At 47.0% G+C, this 18,157-nt stretch overlaps 1 protein-coding gene across 1 annotated transcript in view; it reads left to right on the forward strand.

Annotated features, from left to right (window-relative positions):
* The window catches only part of LOC149278734 (zinc transporter ZIP11-like), a 77,266-nt gene extending 64,411 nt beyond the window's left edge, over window positions 1-12,855 (forward strand). The window contains exons 6-9 of the mRNA XM_089501811.1: window positions 6,233-6,302; window positions 10,967-11,065; window positions 11,510-11,668; window positions 12,777-12,855. Coding sequence (XP_089357937.1) covers window positions 6,233-6,302; window positions 10,967-11,065; window positions 11,510-11,668; window positions 12,777-12,855 — 407 coding nt within the window. The remainder of the gene's footprint in view (window positions 1-6,232; window positions 6,303-10,966; window positions 11,066-11,509; window positions 11,669-12,776) is intronic.
* The last annotated feature ends 5,302 nt before the right edge of the window (window positions 12,856-18,157 follow it).

The following is an 18,157-nucleotide window of genomic DNA, read 5'->3' on the forward strand; positions in this document are numbered from 1 at the left end:
AGCTGAAGCGGCACACGGGAGCTTGCGCGGAGTCTGACCGCAGGAATGTCTTGGCTGCGGGAGGGAGTCGCGCAAGTTCCACGAGTACCGCAGGTCAGCGGATCCACGCCCGGGGTACTTATTAAATGTGACATGCCGACGTCCCAAATATAAAACGCAGAGAACGAAGCTGCCTTGCAATGTACAGAAGTCCGCGTCTTCTCCCCAGGCAGAACATGTCTCAAGATAATGTGATAATGGATAGAGGAACGCTGTGTTTGGCCAAAGGGCGAGTTGCGTGACATTCACGGTGACCCTGGGAACTTGCAGTTGCCTTCTCATGCCTTGGGATGCGCTCCCCTGAGCCATGAAGTACTTCTAGAGCTGCTCACACATGCAACAAATATGATTTGCCTCTCGCCACCAACCACAGCGAGGAAATAACGGAACTTTATATAATCTCTAGAGAGATCGGTGAATCGGGGGAACTCTATAGATCTACAACAAGCAGCCAACCCTTCTGCCAAAAGCGTAGATCCTGGTATGTTTTGAGCTTTGTGAATAATTACTCATGGACGTCGGACAACTTGGAATGGAGCATCTGGTCTGGAGCGGAGGGTCGTGTATTTTGGTGGCCATTGGACTGCAACTTTGTGACAAATTAAACTGATCTGTATTCCAAATCACTCTACTGACCCCAGCCTTCCAGTGATTTCTTTGGCAATCGATATCCAAAGGTGGTAATTGTGAAGACTTTGCCGGATACTGGTCAACTCTTCATGAGGACAGACAGCCCCACCAGAGAAGAATTTACTCTGAGTTACCCTAACCCTCTGTGATGACTTTTTAATTTTTTTTTAGAAGAAAAATCTTCTTGCTTCCTCCATGATGATGATGAGCGTGTCCCTTCTGAAATCACCCGTGCACCCGCTGTGTTTTGCCGAATGCACCCACTTTTAAGCTTTCATGAATAACTCTAAGACGGCGTGTCTGGGCGTAATGGGAGTTTTGTTCAGAGTTGAGTCCTTGGTTCCCGGGGCTATGTATAGCGGTTCCTCGGCCCCCTCGGAAGTACAGGGTATGCAATTACCCAGCAGTGAATGTGGAGCGAGTGCTGGGGGGGGGGAGTGTGATTGTATGCGAGACGCTGTAAGTGGCGAGTAGGTGGGACGGCGTTCTGTTGTAAATCGGTTGAAATCCATTTGTTGCGGCAGCTTCTATGGGACTCGCTCTGGATTGTAATTTGGTTCCATTTCTGCCGTTGTGTTTATCGAGGCAGCGAACGGCATAACCGCCCCCCCCCCCCCACCGCCCCGTAGCGCGAGACGTAAAGTACCGTAATAGTAGTGTTTTGGTGTTCCCTGGATAATGCTTTTCGCTTCTCTGTTATCAGCAGTAAGAATACTTAAGAAAACGATTGCAACAAGATGAAACGTTTCAAACTAACGAGGGCCGGCTCGGCCCGTCTCTCTGCCTTTATAATCCACAGAATCTACATTATAATATTTCTGTATCATCACCTTATGTAGGCTACTGTTTTAGACATGACGTTTAACGTGTCCTTCCGCTAAAAGCGCCCGGAATCCACCATTTGCCGTTAGCTCCAATTGAACCTAAAAAAGATAAAAAGTCGATGTTCCGAGTAAAAACTAAACCCGCGGTAGGGATTTCGCAATCATCGCTGCGGGTAGACATCGATAACGTTGATTTTCTTGTAGAACCTGGGAAATAAGGTCATCGTAACTGCAGCCGCCACCGCTGAGGGTTTACCCCGACCGTGAGCTGTACGTTAGGGAAGGGACAGAGAGTCGTGGAAGCCAGCAGCTGGCCGTAACGTATCATTTCGCTCCCGGCGACTTAATCTGCCCGATAAGACCGGAGCTCTTCGCTCCCCGCCGTCCTGCCGCTCGACGTTTCATATGAAGCCGTGTTGCTTGGATACTGTAACAGTCTAAAGCGGATCGTTCAGAAGGTCAGACATTCAGAATTTTCTTTCCCGCAGGAGTTAAAAATAGCCAGACGGCGGTCTCCTTATACATTATGGAAAATGGTAAGCGGTGTTTCACCACCTCCTGCCTCGAGCGCATCTCCTCTCCAGTAACCCATTAGCTGGTCTGGTGCTTGACGTTCCCATTAAGAACCTGTTTCATAATTTCCGTCCGTTCCTGGTTTCACCCGCCATGTAGATGAATGTAACGGGCATTTCCCTAAATCCTCTTGGGTTGCACCATGTTGTGAAAGTACAAGAGTCCACCGGCTACTTATCCTACAGCTTCCGGACCGCACACGTCCCGCGATGGATTCTAGGCTGCCCGGCCATAATGTTCTGATGCCCCTCTTCCTATCAAAGTGAAAAGTCCATTCAGAAGACGCGGTTCTTGACCCATCTCGGGTTCTCTCTGCTATCATCCATCATGATGGTAAACATTTTCTTTTAGGCTTTTCTTGCCTCTTGAAACGCCTGTGCCGTTGCCTTTGGTTTCTCCTGCTTGTCACGAGACTCCAACGCCCCACCGAGCTGGGAGCCTCAATCCGTCCTCCACCCTCTCCAATCGAGAGGCCACCTTTAACCTAACGGAGCTCTCCTCCCAACCATCGGCCACAGATTAATATAAAGGCACCGAGAAGCCCCATTTTGTTATTGGCAGCAAAATTAATTCACCGCCGAAAAGAAAAAAGCAATATTAAAGTTTTTTAAATGAAGAGTCCATTCAGAACGGAGAAGATACCGAGCCGACGGCTGCCGTCTCAGACAAAGGCGCTCTCTGGTAGAGTCTAGATCCGTATCTCTCTATTTTCAGCTGCTGGAAGGAAAATGTATTTTCCGAAATAATTACGCAAATCGGCTGCTTTCAGCATTAACAAAATACCAATAGTCCGATCGCGTGCTGGAGTTTTAAAGCGGCTGATCCGTTCGCCTTGGTATAATCTCTGCCGTCTGCGATAAAATATAATGGACCCTGTTCCAAAAACGTGTAATTTGCTGAATATTGATTGTTTTTAGGGGTTTAGCGTCTTAAGTCGGTGTTGGGCGGGGAGGAAGGACTCCGACCTCTCTTTTGTTTGCTTTATGGCAGGCAAATTAAAATGGGAAATGTATTTCCCCGTAGATTCACAAGTGGAGGTCTCAGGGACTTGGGCCCTAGGAGTTAATTAGCAGGGTTTGGCTGAATCCGGAGCAGCTCATCGGAGCGCCGGCATCTCCAGAAATCAGCCTAATCGAGCTTGATGGCTGTGCTAATTACATCAGTCAAGTCTGCAAAAAGTTTGGCCCTTCGTTATTCAGGGAACCGGCATACAATCTGCTTAAAGAGCGCCCTGTAATAAGAATATTGAAAACCAAATGATTGAAGCGGCGACCAGTTATTGACGTGGCGGCGGGGGGTGGGTGGGTCCTGAGCAAGAACGGCCGAGGATTCCCTACCTGTTACATAATATCTCGCTATCTGGGAATGGATCTAAAATGTTAATTATATAGAACTGATTAGAAGAAAAAGGGGGTTTTATACCCATTTTGACCTGTTGCCTGGCATGCAAATTATTCTTGCATTCTTTGCATACATTGGACTTGCTGTATATGTTTTGTAGTTCTGCGAATAAAATATATGGATTTTTTGCCCTAGTGTAGAGATTTAATATTAGTTGATTGGAGGAAAACGCTGCATCGGGTAAAGTTCCAGAGTTTAATTTACATGACGACATAATAATACAGCGTGAACTTTTAAGAGCGGTTGTTTTACCGTGGAGATTTTGTAAGTTACAGGCGAGGGCAAGCGATGCGGGTCCGTGATGCTGACATTGTATCAAGCCTGTATTGTTCAACAGAAAAGGTCTTGATTGTGATAAGGAGGCGGGTGAAACTGCGTTCGATTTCTTGTTTCCTCAGTTAGACCGGTCAAAGAGCACAAAGGAAGAGATAAGATGCCATAAAAAAGCAGCTTTACGGAATGGGGGGGCTTCTTGGAGTGGAATCCTAGCATTGGTAAAGTAACACGAAACGCGCCGGTATAGACTGAAGACCGGGAATTAAACGCGATGAACGAGAATGTTTTGGAAAGTTTTTTTTTAAATTTTAAATAATCCGTTATGATGAGAAAAGGCGAGTTAAAATATCCGAAATCCCTGACTTCGCTCTGCGTGAAGGGCCGACCCCGGTGCGTCCATGATACTGTGAGGTAATAGCACAGGTTTAATCATGCATGATGCAGGGTTAGCGTGGACCTTTGGGCAGAAGAGACCGGGGTTGTCTTCATAACGCTCACTTCTGGTTGTGAGATGAGACATGTCGCGGTTTAGCGAGGACGTCTCTTTCTTTTGACTTGAACAGCGACCCCAAAGAGACGGAGCAGGGGAGACCTGGGACTGCGTCGATCCCGGTTGGAGATAAGCTCCGGGTTGTCACCCCATTCCCAAGGTTTGGGGAAGTCTATGGGGTCGTGTTAGGAAACCCATACAGATGTGGATGGAATCTTTGTGTGTGTGTGTAGTGTGTGATTAACCCTTTCATAGCACAGAGCAGTGATCTGCCTATAGGCTTCTTGTAGTGTATAAGGAAGGAGCTGATTCCCCAAACCACGCAGTGAACCCCTAAATTCTGCAGCTTCCCGGAGATGAGCAGCCCACACAATGTCCACCCTGCCCTGCTCCGCTCACGCAAACACCTGGCTTCTCCATGCGCGCCATCTGTGTAAGGAGGTAATGAGAAGAGCGATGGCGCTGGTCCCTTTGGCATCCCGTTTGTTTAACCTCTGCCCTCCCCAGTGAGTGTTTCGCACATTACATGGCAGCCTCTACCTGTCGGCGTCTCCGCAATAGAGTCTTCTCCTCCTACTCTAAGCGCCTTCACCCTGGCAGAAGCGACGGCCCCAGCAGGGCTAATAATGTCTTCTGCCCACCTGCCCGTCAGCTTGGCTGCGAGCCGGCAGCGGAGTCAGTCTGTGAGTAATGCAGCTGCGTCCCTGCGCACGGCAGCCGATACAGCAGGTATTCCGGAGAGAATGTTAAACGGTCCGAGTGACAGCTGGAACTCGCATCTCTGTTATGCTTTTATCTGCCAACTTTCCTTCTGCGGCCGTAGGAAACAGCGGCTGCTATATAACTATCATTCTATAATAATAATAATAATAATCTGCCCCGTCCCCGCTGTAACGACTCCAACCTTAATCAGTCGTTGGTCTCGTCTTAGATTCAGGAGCCGTATGTCTATCCCATGCGTGTTTAATACCCTCACTGTACTACCTCTCTACCACCTCTACTGGGAGGCTGTTCCACTTATCTACCAGCTTCTCAGTACCTTACATTACATCTATCTGCTCAATATGCTTAATAAACATCAGTCGGGTTCTTCTCTTCCAAACACTGAAGTCGAATTGGGTTTAGCGTTAGATGTGGTTTAGAATCCTTGGTATCATCACCGCTGGCTTGAGTGTCTCGGCGTTCAGAAGTCACGCTGTCGGCTGTCTTTTTTTTTTTTGACGTGTGTCATCCCGACACCGTGACTAAACCAAGGTCTGTCGCAGGACGCGGCGAGAGCGCTCGGCTCTGAGATGTTTATAACGTTAATTACTTCACCGGCCCCCGTTTCTCCCTAATTAAATTCCTTTAATGCGCGAAGCCTAATTGCAGGGAAAGGTCGGCGTAACCTTTGCTTTCCTCGGCGTTCCGTGCTGCTGCCGGGGCCGTTTGCCTCCTCGGTGGTCGCTCTCGACAGGGTGTCCCCTGTCTCGCCTTGGAACTTCCTGGCAAAATATCACCGCTAGTTAACGGCCAGGGGCTGGGAAAGTTACCGGCCGTCTTCATGCTGTGGCTTAGGCAAAGACTGAATCGGCTCTTCTCTCCCATCGCCGTTCCCGTCATTACCGTATTACCGGCCGCTTTCCTTCTGCGCCCGCAGAAAATTGCATTCTGTGTAATTAATTTGTTCAGAAAAGGGTTTTTATTATACAGAATCGTCTGGATTCGCCCGGCTTTGTCGGGAAGTTCTCCTGAAGACCAGATCAGGACCGGTTAAGGTTTTGAGTCTTTACAGTAGGAAGAACAGGCCGAGAAGAGGGGCCAACGGGGTCTTCTGTTTCAGAAGGCCGTGGTCAGACCTGCTTTCTGGGGGGGGGGGGGTGACATGTTTATAAAAGATGAGATGTGTCCTTATCAGGAGTTGTGTTCTGAAAAGAGCCACGTTTGAGGCCACGTTTGACCCTGTTTGAGGCCACGTTTGACCCTGTTCTGAATGTGTGTCTTCTACGTTCCGTTTCAGAGGGGCTGGCTGTCGGAGTAGGTTTTGGCGCCATCGGAAAGACCGCGTCGGCCACGTTTGACAATGCAAGGTAAGAGCGCATCGAGAGTCCTGACCCCGGCGTTATGTAAAGGCTTACAACCAAACCGAGAACATCAAAGATCTTATTTATGAGATGGGATGGGATCGGCGTACGGCTCCGGAAGACGAGACCAACAACTGATTAAGGTTTGAGTTGTTACAGTAGGAGTGACGGGGGCCGAATTATTATTTGGAAGTGATGCTCTTGTTCTCGCGTGGGAGTCCCTGGGGTTACGGATTTGGGGTATGTGGCGGCCAGAGGTGGCGGCCGGCGATCACCGTGCGAGACAGATTCTTTTTTCGGTCCGTTGTGGCGGTTTATGCAGTTAATGCACAGGATCTGACTTCAGAGCAATTAAAATGCCGGCGCTCACCTGCGTGAAAGGACAGAAGACGTGTCAGGGGAGAGGCGCTCGTCTGTCTGGCTTTTATTGAATTTTTGGAGCCCTCTCTTCCTCGTCTCGCTGTCTCGCACACGCTCTGCCTCTCCTGAGCGGGGTAAGGGTGCGTGTGTGCAGGTTGGTGGTGGGGTACGGACACTGTGTTCTGTGACGGGTCCTCCTCTGTGAACAGCTGGTCCCAGATTCAGTTACAGTTCACGGGCTGAATATTGTGAATGAAAATGAAGCTAATCCCTGCGCGTTAACCCCGTACAGGGCGAGCTGCCGGAAAACCCTTTGAGTGCTACTTGGAACTTAAGCATTCCAAAAGAATATTCCTTCCCCAAGGGCGAGACGCTGCGTCTCCTAAGTACAGGACCTGTAGCTTATGGTGCGATTAGAAAAGAAATAGGGGTTTATTTACTAAACTGTGAGTTGCAATGCCTTCTCAGTGAGCTTTACCTGGAGGTCCACAATTAAATCAGATTGCTTTTAACTTCATCTCCCCAAGGAAGGTTTGCGTTACACATCAACAACTCGGCCCATCTTTGGTAAGAAAGTCAGAGACTTCATAACGCGCGGAACCGTCAGCTAGATTCAACCCGCCAGAAATCGGTGCATTAAAACCCTTTGACGGACTCGTGGTGGGGGGGGGTATGGGAAACACTAAAAAGGAATTATTTTTGGGAAAAGACCAGTAATAACACGGAGGCACATACGCCGCCGGCAGCGAGGGGTCATTTGTATGCTTTACTAACAGGATTGTGCTGAAATGGAATCTGGTGGCAGAACGGCCCCATCTAGTCGGCCCGTCTTTCCTACTGTAAAGACTCAAACCTTAACCAGTCATTGGTCTCGTCTTAGGAGTCATTTGCCTGTCCCATGCATGTTTAATACCCTCACTGTATTATTGCTCTTCATACTTTAGCAGTAGAGGGTAAAAGAGTGGGGGCTCCTGTGGCCCCCGGGGTATATAAAGGATGCTTGCCGTATCAGTGGGGTTAATGCCGTAACGCGCTCGTTAGCCCGGAGTTTTTCTTGGCATCGCGGACGGATGGAGATTTGTGTATCTCTGCTGCCATCTGCTGCTCTGCTCAGGGAAGTGCAGTATAGATGGCAGGGGGTAGCACTAGTGATTAACCCTGGAGGTACCTGATCAAATGTGGACACCTTTGTTTTCTACTCTCTGAAATTAGCTTATTTTATGATTAATGGAAGTTTTGGGTTTCCCGAATTATCCTCTTTTTTTTAAATTAAATACCAGAAGTTTGTGGTCTCTCTGCTGGAGGGGAGTCCGGGGGCTGGGTATGCGCTGGCCTGGGAGTTAGAGAAGCGATACCTGGTGGGATGTGTGAAGGACTGGGGGGGGTTAAATCAGGAATACCCAGCAGGTTGTTTCCCAGCCATTGGGGGCACAGCTGATAAAGGTAGCTTCTACCCCTTGGGGTGGCAGAGGAAGTGTAACGTGTAGTTATATATCAGCTGGAAACTGCATGTTAAGTACAACAGGGTGAACAGAAAATGGATGGAATATTACTTCCCTCCCCAGCGGAACAATTACAGGAAAATAACAGGCTCCCCGGTCTGAATTTGTGCCAACGTACACGTCACAAGCATTATGATGGTCTCTCTGGTTCAGTAAGACTAAGACATTCTATTGTTTACCATAAGACAGTAAGATAAGGATTTAAATGAACTAACAGAGAAAATACGCACCTTCAGCCCTAAAAAACGCCCTATTACGAGAAGACTCGTTGTTTTGAAACAGAATCTGTAAATATTTATAAAAGTTATTAAAGAAGCAGGAGTTCCCCTTTAATCCCCGTCAGCCCGGCTCCTACGCTCTGCCTGACCTGTCTGCGAGGCGCTGCCGGCTGAGTCTTATGCCACAGTCTTCTGCCCATTTCACCCCAACTCTTTTATTTGGTGGCATACGAGAATGTTTCTGTTGTGCCCCCGTGAGCCCGGCAGCTGTCTCGTTCGCGTAGGCAGTCTATACAGAGAGCGCCCTCCCGGGATGTTCCGTGAACCCACAGCGTGTTCTTTGGGAGAAACGTCTGTGACACTGGAACCCTCTGTTCTGCTTCGTAAGAAAGGCTCCTTTGTGGCAACAAGGCTTTAAATCCAGTCACCCGAGGCAGCCTGTGCCAAACCGGGGGGGGGGGGGGGGGCAGAAATCCGGCTACCAGTGCATTCTTGTACCCTTCAGTAATGGGAAAGGGATGTGAATAAATAACCCCTGATCTGCTGAAAGTGTCTGGAAATTCCATCTAATAATGACTTGGAATCTTTGAAGCAAGCTCAGCCATTATGGTTGGACTACAACTCCCATCAGTGCCAGGGAGGACGTGCGTGGAGGGGGGAGCAATAGCTTCTGCCCAGTCACAATGTCTCCAATGGAAAAGCTCTAATTGTTCCATAGAACAAGATCGACCAAATCACTTATAATATAATAATAATCTTATCCCTAACGGGAGATTCCTAGGAAACCGCTTTGTCTTGGCTATTTTTTGGGGGTCCGTATGATCAGTATCGGTGTTAGAGCTGTCACGTAGTATGTATAACATATTGCTTTTGCGTGCCCCAGGCCCTGATACTGGTCACCTATGGGGGGTGGAAGGGGCAGCGATTGGAATCAGAATGTTGAGGATTGAACGTTCAGCGGCCGTTTCCAATGAACGGCGCCAGCGCTTCTGCTCGCCCCTGCCACATTCTGTAAGAAAGGAATTCATTGGCTGCAAGTCCACACGGAAAATCTTATGGGGTGCGACAGCTGGTGATTCCCCCCCACAGGGGCTCAGCTGGAGACACAAGGAGCGCGATGAGGTCCGGATTGGAAGCAGACGGGCAGCGCGAGACCCCGGCATGAATAGACATCATTGTGAGGCACACACTGTGTGTCTGTCCCTCGCTCCGCGGGCCAGACGGTTATACGACATGCGCACCGGCGGGCACAGCTTGGAGAAGGGACACCCGAGACAACGTGGCCGTCTGTCCTAGAATACTTAAACCAAACGGAGCCCGTACGGACACAAAAATATCTGCCAGAGAGACCGCCGGGTATCAAAATGCCAGAGACAGATATCACAGAAAAAAGTTTCCTTTATGTGGAAGCCGAAGCGCTATTTAGTGAGTCTGTGCCGTAGAAATGTTTTAAAGCGTCAGCATACTCGCTTGTTCGTTAACACGTCGTCCTCCGACAATACCGATTGCCGACGTTATAAATCCTAACTGCTTGCCCCGTAAACAGGCCCGGGGCTTCCCGCGGCAGGAGGTGGCACTCGGGGAAGACGGTCAGAGCCGGTGCACGCTGTGTTAGTTCAGGTGATAGGGTGGAGCGGGGCTCACGGAGAGAGGTTGCCAAGCGGAACTCGAGTGTTATTTCAGATGTTAGAGAAAAGAAAGAATACTTGGATTCCTTCTCCGTCTGGATCCTGGAAGGAATAACAGGCTCATTGTGAAAGGAGCCAGCAGTTAGAGGTCCGCGGGGTGGAGATAGGCTCAGCTGCACTTAGCGTGTTTAGGGTAACAGAACTATACCATTAACCCTTTTGACGCCAACAAATTGAAAGGAATCCGTACATAGAAGTTCACCACGCGCAACAAAAAAGTGGCGTTTCTTACGTTTGTGGAGTGAGATTCCATGTAAGAATAAGACGTCGCTCCTCGCCGCACCGGATAACAGACGTGCGTCACATACCTGACACTTTGCCCCGTTAACCTTGCAGAGCAGCGAACGCATTGTTATTACAGCACACGGCATGTACACGGAGTCTCATTATTTTAAATGGATATATATATACCTCGCGCTCGGACGGAATCCCCGGGTAACCTGATACAAGAAATCATTAAAAGGGGCAGCGAGACGAAAATAAACGATCCTTAAAACGTATAACGTGTTTGGACAGAACAGAGCTTGTATTTCAAGTACATTTTTTAATGTGGGTTTTCTATACAAATGGCTCATGGTTTAGGGGTTTGGAGTAACGTTTGGTACCCCCGACTGTCTGGAGCCAAAGAGGGCCACTTTTAGGGCATGTGCCACTTTATCAATAGTTCATGTGAATAATCTTGGTAAAGTTGTTAGGATGTAAGGCCCTAAAACAATGTATTTTACGTCACTTTTACTACTATGTGGCTTTTAGGGCTGTAGAACCCTGTGATAGATCCATTCGCAGCAAACACTCCGAGGGACACCGGGGGGTGCGCTTAGATCATAACATTTTGTTATCCCGTGTAAATAATCTTCATAAATATCGTTTGGCTCTGAAATCCATTTCTTTTTGCTGCGCAGGAATTTGGCAATTGGAATAGGGATCCAGAATTTCCCAGAAGGCCTTGCTGTGAGCCTGCCATTGCGCGGAGCCGGCATTTCCACATGGAAGGCGTTCTGGTGAGTAACCATTACTGACCGAGCTGATGGGGGGCAGGCGGACGGGAAGACAATCTGGGGGTAAAACACAAGAGGCTTCCATCGATGTTTCATTAAGAACACGGATGAGAAGCTTTCAGATTCACTCAATGACATCAAATGCCATCAGATTCACTCAACGACTTCATAAAAGCTGCGTATGTTAACCAGTTTTCTGGAATTTTCCCACATTTTTAGAATATGAGCAAATACGAGACAGGTATTATACATGGATTTGCAGGTAGCCTCTTGTCTCGTATCTGCTCATGTTCTAAAACTGGCTACACCATGTCATCTGCGTGCGGGCAACAGGACAAGGTACCCTGCCACATAAGTAAGCGACACACGGTATATATTAACCCAGCTCAGATTTACTGAAAGCGCCTCTAGAAACACTTCTTACGGTCTTTTTATCGCCCCTGTCAGGTACGGCCAGTTGAGCGGGATGGTGGAACCCATCGCTGGAGTATTAGGAGCTTTTGCAATTTCTCTGGCAGAGCCGCTGCTGCCCTACGCTTTGGCTTTTGCAGCTGGAGCCATGATATACGTTGTGATAGACGATATAATTCCCGAAGCACAGACCAGGTAAGAAAGAACGGAGGCATTTAGGTGCTTTCTATGACAAACTGATACACAACTGGTGCCCACAATCTATAAAACCCCCGGTGCCTCAGAACTGTGACCAGAGTCAAGGTGATTTATCTCCCTCGTGGCTGAATCCCTTTTCTCCTAGAACCTGTTTGCTTTCTCCATTACTGTTCCTAGGAGATTCCTTTGGAGGAAACCTTTGGTTTCACCCCCCCTGCTAATAAGGATAGTGCCCTATGACTGGTTTTCTGATTATAAAGATCTATACATACAGAATATGGAGAGCTGCACCGCCCTGCAGCTCCTGCAAAAACCTTATTCCTAAAAATAAAAGGAAGGAACCCAAAAAAAACCCCCCTCTCCTACACAACATGTAAACTACAGAGTAACAAGATGTGTCCAGAAACAGACAACAAAGCAGTCTCTCCTCGGTGCAGTCAGTAGCTTTTCAGTCGTGTAGATGTCTGAGCGTCTCCGTCCTTCAGAGACGGCGCGGAGGGGCAGACACGGCCTGGATGGAAGACTGTTGTGTTGTCTTTCTGAGCCGTGTTTGGTCTGTGAAGGCAGATCCTTGTGATCCAGGATGCAGTTAGAAGCGGGGACCGTTGTGGTTGGCAGTTTGTTAAACGACAAAGGATGGCTAAAGATCAAAGGTTTGGGCTGGGGGGGGTCCACATTCTGATTCCAATGGGTCCAAAAAATGCAGCACCTGCTTTCTCTAAATGTATGTGTGCACCGGCTAGGACTACACGGTCATCACGACTAACTGCTGCGGCTACCAGCTTACGGTACGATAACAGTAACTGCTTATAAGGGGATTTTGCAAACTTTACTTCACAACTTTAGGAGCACCAAATGCTGGCTAAGAGTTATGGGAGCTGCAGTGGTGCTGTCACTCGGAGAAATGTGTTTATTGACCAATATCTACATTTTTAACTGGTTCTCTATCTAGTTTTGGTACTTTTACTGAATTTCGAGGCGTTGATTGTAGTCGAAAGACAGCTCGAGAATTGTTATTTAGAATAAAATCTAAACCCCCCCCCCTTTTGGCTTCACGTAATCTTTATAAAATGATCTAAATTTAAAATTTTTCTTCTCCCTTTAGCGGCAACGGAAAGCTGGCTTCCTGGACTTGCATAGTGGGCTTTATAGTAATGATGTCTTTGGATGTTGGGCTGAGCTAACTGATCTCTACCGGGAACCCGAGAAGTGATCCAAAAAGCGCTGGGCGCTTGGGGGTCCAAGAAGAAGAAAGTGTTTACAGTTCTTTGATTTTATTATTTGATTTTTTTTTAAATTAATTACCGAGTAGTAGTGTATTTATAGCGGGACGTACTTTATGGCGGAATCAGAGACAATTAAAAGGGGCTGGTATGTCTAGAAATGAGGGTGGGTTTATAGGATCTGCCTCACGATAGGTGATGCATCTTAACGTGTGATTGGTGAGATTGGATGATTTGAGCTCCCATTGGCACAGTCGTGTTCCAAAATGGAACTTTGTGTTTCCAGTTCCTAAAGGGGGAGAGCTGGGTTTATAAAGTGGGTTTTGGACAGGTTTTGGCAGAATCGAGATGTACGCCTGTACCGAATGTACGAACGAATATAATGTAAAGGAGCACAAACAGTCAGAAGTAAAATGTACGGAGCGTCCCGGCTCCTTGGCTTCGGACAGTGAAAGTTCTGTTTTGTTAGTTTGGCGTTCCAGGGCTAGCTGCCGGCTGCCGTCAGAGGCGAGTGGTGGTGGGGGGGTTTCGTTGCCATTTTCTGCTGTGTACCAGTATTTGGACTAAATATGTGCTAAAGCAGGAGACAACATGCAAGAAACAGACGGCATTCCTCTTAAAAACCGTTATAGGTGACATTGATGGTTTACTGTTAGGAGCTTTGCTAAGCAAAACGGCTTCCCAGTTACCGTCAGTTAGGCTACCCCTGCTTTAAATGAATACAAATCAAATGCCAAAAAAGATATTTTTCAGGCCCATAAGGTCCACAGGGCGAGGGGACGCGGAGGTGACGTCAGTGCAGGGCAAGACCTCCAACCTTGCCCCAGGTGCCAAGAGCCCTTCACTCGGGTTCTAAAAGTATCTAAAATCCTCTTAAAGCCACCATTATCGCCATTCCATCTCTCTGAATGAATGCATTAAATGCTTTAAATACAAGTAAATGTTTTTAATCCTCCAAATATTATCAGCTATTACCCGTTCTGCGTTTCTGTTTGCCTGCTACATGGAGACTCGCTGGGGGTAGAATAAGATACGTTACCATCAGACGCTACTCAGCAGACAGAACGTTTTCATGTAACGGGGCATCGAAGCCAAGGCGAGGGCATCGAAGCCAAGGCGAGGGCGTAGAAGCCAAGGCGAGGGCGTAGAAGCCAAGGCGAGGGCATCGAAGCCAAGGCGAGGGCGTAGAAGCCAAGGCGAGGGCATAGAAGCCAAGGCGAGGGCATAGAAGCCAAGGCGAGGGCATAGAAGCCAAGGCGAGGGCATAGCTGCTCCGCTGCCACATGAACTCGCAGAAAATATCTGTTAGTGGAAAACCTGTATTTAGGTTTTTGATAAAAGTTCTGCTGATATTAGGTAAGTTTTTGAAAGTTACTCAACTCGCCCATGATGAGTATAGGTAAAAATGTTCCAGTGCTTTGAATATGGTTACTAGAATACGTTTTCAATTACCGGTCGCTAAAATTAACAGATTAACGTACATTAATACTTTTTCCAAAAACTATTTACTAAGAACTCGCCAAGCAGATTTTGGTAGCTGAAGAAACCACCTGACTGTAAATGTGCCAAACCCGTCATTTCTGTGGAAATTAACTCCTATGTTTCAGTAAAAAGAAAAAAAAACACAGAATATTAAAATATATCGGGAGCCCGTTAAGCCGCTGATTGACATTTACTAAATATATGTTTATAGTTAGCGCAAATGTGAAGCGCGCCTGCGCGAGACCATTTTGCACTTGTTGGTAGAAAGGAAAATGTGCAATTTTGTTGTTGAAATTGTCGATTTTGGAACATACTTGAAATGTTTTTACGTCACTTAGTTACACAAATTAGTGTTTCTAAAACTAAAAGAAAAAACGCAGGTTGGAAAGGGTTAAGGATTCTGCTTTTTGCTTATGATCGCTATCACATGTAAAGAGTTTATATTGTGTAGTCCTGAAACTCCTGGGGAAATGATATGTTTTGGGGAATACAATAAAATGATTTGAAAGTTATTTTGTCATTTGATGACCGTGGCAATGAGACAGCATCAGACGGCTGAGTGTGACGCGATACGACGACGCAGCATAGGCACTTCAGGGTTAAATACGGAAGTAAAAATAAAAAAGGTCCCTATTGTCTAAACAATTGTCGTTAGAAAGCGTTTGGTAAATGTGTGGACATCAATACCCTTATACAGGTAAAAAAAAAATACATTTGGGGGTCTTGATAACTATATATTGATGACCCTATGTGCTCCATGAAAGCTGCTTATACAATAAGCAAGAACTTTGACGATCTTAATGTTTATGTTGACGTTCGGGGGTCCCTGTATCTACAGCAGCAAGTAACCGGGCGCATGGTCTCGTATGTGTCTTCACCTAAGAGTAAATCGAGAACATTCAGGCCAAACACCATCAGGATTTTGGAGGAAACCAAAAAAGGATCATGTGTTTGCGTCCTCCAATGACTGTGTTGGATGCAAAACGAACCGCAACAAGCACCGATTCTCCACGTTCTGAACCAAACTCTACTGGTTATGATTAGCAATAACGTTGATTACCTCATCATCATAATTTGCTCATCGTGATGTCAAAGCTGTGTGTGTGTGAAAGTCGTACAGGCTTCTGTAATTTGATACATTGTAGCCAGAGGGCCTGCTTAGTCTGAATCTGAAATGACTAATTACCTACACAGTGTAACAAAGTCCGTTGATCATGGAGAGGAGTATCAGTGGCCGCATAAAAAGCAACTCATAGGTCAACTAGAGGGGTCTTTACTAATTAATTACTTCCCTTGAAGGATCAATAAAGATGATCTGGCCTAGCGCTGCCCGTGGGCTATATTGTATTAAATTACATAAGCTTGTTTCAGTCACACAGGAATCTTTGATGTCATAATGATGTCATTATGTTGTCAGTCAACTGTTATTTAAGAACTTATGGGTACATGTTAAGGTATAAACCGCTGCAATCAGACCAAAAGGGTTGAGGACGATACTCCCGAGGGAAGAACGTTTCAGGTTTCACCAGCTCTAATGTCAATGCCCACTGTGTCAAAACACACGTCTATCTCACAAACCAGTGCTTGTGTAGAACATAGTCACCCCTACCCACAATGCTCTACTCCAGCTAGAATAAGAAAGGACCAATGGCTACTCAGAAGCATAGGACACAGGAGAGAAATTATTAAATGATGCAGCACAATAATGCAAGCAAGGAAGACCAAGGACTTCATCAATTCCAGGAAGGAAAGAGTCCACTTTTCATGGAGAATGGAGAAGTAGAAACCTTTTATTACAGCAGCATTCCCAGATAAAGATGCGAATTCAATCAGAATGTGTCTTCTGCAGTGTATGCAGATTCCCTGCTTGAATTCTGGTGATTATATATATATAGAGAAAGTACAATGACCAAGTAAACGCCACAAGCGTTTCCTTAGGAGCTAAAGGGTTAAAATTCACCTTGCTCTTGAACTGATTTCATCTTGATAGCGCGGTTAACTCTTTCCGCGCTGTACGTTTTGCCCCTCACCTGGCAGTAAACAGGTTAATGACTTCGCTGCTGCAGAGTGCTGAGTCAGCGCACAGGAATGTGATTTATTTCCTTTCTTTATGAGAACAGCGGCGAGGGAGGTGTGATGTAGGGGGGGGGGGTCGGTGCAGTAACGTGGAAAGCCTCCCCGGGGATCGCGTGCAGATGCAGATATGTACCTGATGCCAAAAGAGAGCAAGACAGACAGAAGGGACAAGGTGCAGCTGGGTGTAATTGTGGTTTGCGAGGAAGGGCGGGACGCGAGCCCAAGTTGGAGCTTTGCACGCAAAGGAACAATGCGGCTATTCTTGTGAGTCTATAAAAAAAAGAGATCGAGGAGGAAACGTGCTAAGGAAAAGTCTTGGCCGGCGTTCGCACACCTGAGTCACTTGTAAGCGGAACTATCCCTTCCATCCACTGAGAACGGGTATTGCGATGCGGCTTCGAGACAGTTGGGACGCGTTTCAGTGGCCAACGGATTCAGAGTAGGATGCAGGGTCTCATAAGATTGAATAAGGAATCCCTGCAAAAAAGGGGCCACAAAGGCATATCGTTCTATGTACTGTTCTATTAAGGCGTCAACCAATCAAAGGCATCACAAAAATCGTTGGGTCAGACACGTCTACGACGCATGCACAAGCCCAGCGGGTAACGGTGTGACATCACTGGGCTTTCCACCAAATAAACATTTCCATTCCATGCCATCTTGGTCACCTCTCGTGGAAGACCCTCGACTGTCCCAATAAACAGACAGTTCCAATTAACAATTACGCCTCCAAAAGCCATTAAGAAATTCGTCGCGATTACAATCGTATCGCATTTCTCAGCGACGATCACTAATCCTTCGCCGACACTGAATCAGCCGTTACAGCCTGCCCTGGGAATTCAGGAAATTGCGATACCTACAGAAAATACTATTTATTATATTTTTTCTAAATAAAACCCAATCTGTGCAGAACAAAATAAGGGTCTTAATCATTAATATAACTTTGTCCGTCCGTCCAACATACAGGGTGAGTAAACGACTAAAAAGTAACCCATCGTGCCAACTGCCCCGGATCAGGACGATGATTCTAGAGATGTTTCCTTTCCCTGCCTGCCTTCTGTTTATTTACGGGATACGTTGTTTCTTACACCATTCTGTGAGAATTATATGAAACTGAGAACCCCGTCTTATCTTGTATTCAAAAGCATTGAACGATTATTTATCACCATAGTAACCTTAAAATGCGAACAGGGCAAATCTGAAGTGTCAATAGTGACAAATTATTTATTGGTCTCCTTGCACGTAGATAACAATGTACCATGGTGAGCCCCTTGAGGCATCCATCTTGTGGGTGGCATGGATCGCTGTGACCGTGTTTATGGCCCCTATTCTATGGTGGGGGAAGACGTAGGGGAAGGTTTGTGGCGGGGAGGAATCCGACTTAACAGCAGCTTAACACCTTATCCATTTTCCGCATGTTTTGTGCCGGCTAAGCCGACACTAGAGAGTTTCCTTCAAGCCTTCATCTAAAGATGAACCAGTGAGGTCAGCGAGATTAACTCATCCAGGTTCACCTGCAAAACCTCTCCTCTCTCTACATTCACTTCTAGGATAAAACCTACGATGATACAGGGAGCCGCTCTGTGGTTTACACAATGTGGCAAACTATGTACACGCTTTAGGTTTGAGCATAAAATCTACCGTTCCATATCCTGCTCAACCACAGAGCTGGCAGCGATATTACCTGACGTCACTGGTGGCTTCA

The sequence above is a fragment of the Sceloporus occidentalis genome, unplaced genomic scaffold (assembly GCF_023333645.1).
Source record: "Sceloporus occidentalis isolate IW3139 unplaced genomic scaffold, rSceOcc1.0.p SCAF_182, whole genome shotgun sequence".
Taxonomy (NCBI): domain Eukaryota; kingdom Metazoa; phylum Chordata; class Lepidosauria; order Squamata; family Phrynosomatidae; genus Sceloporus; species Sceloporus occidentalis.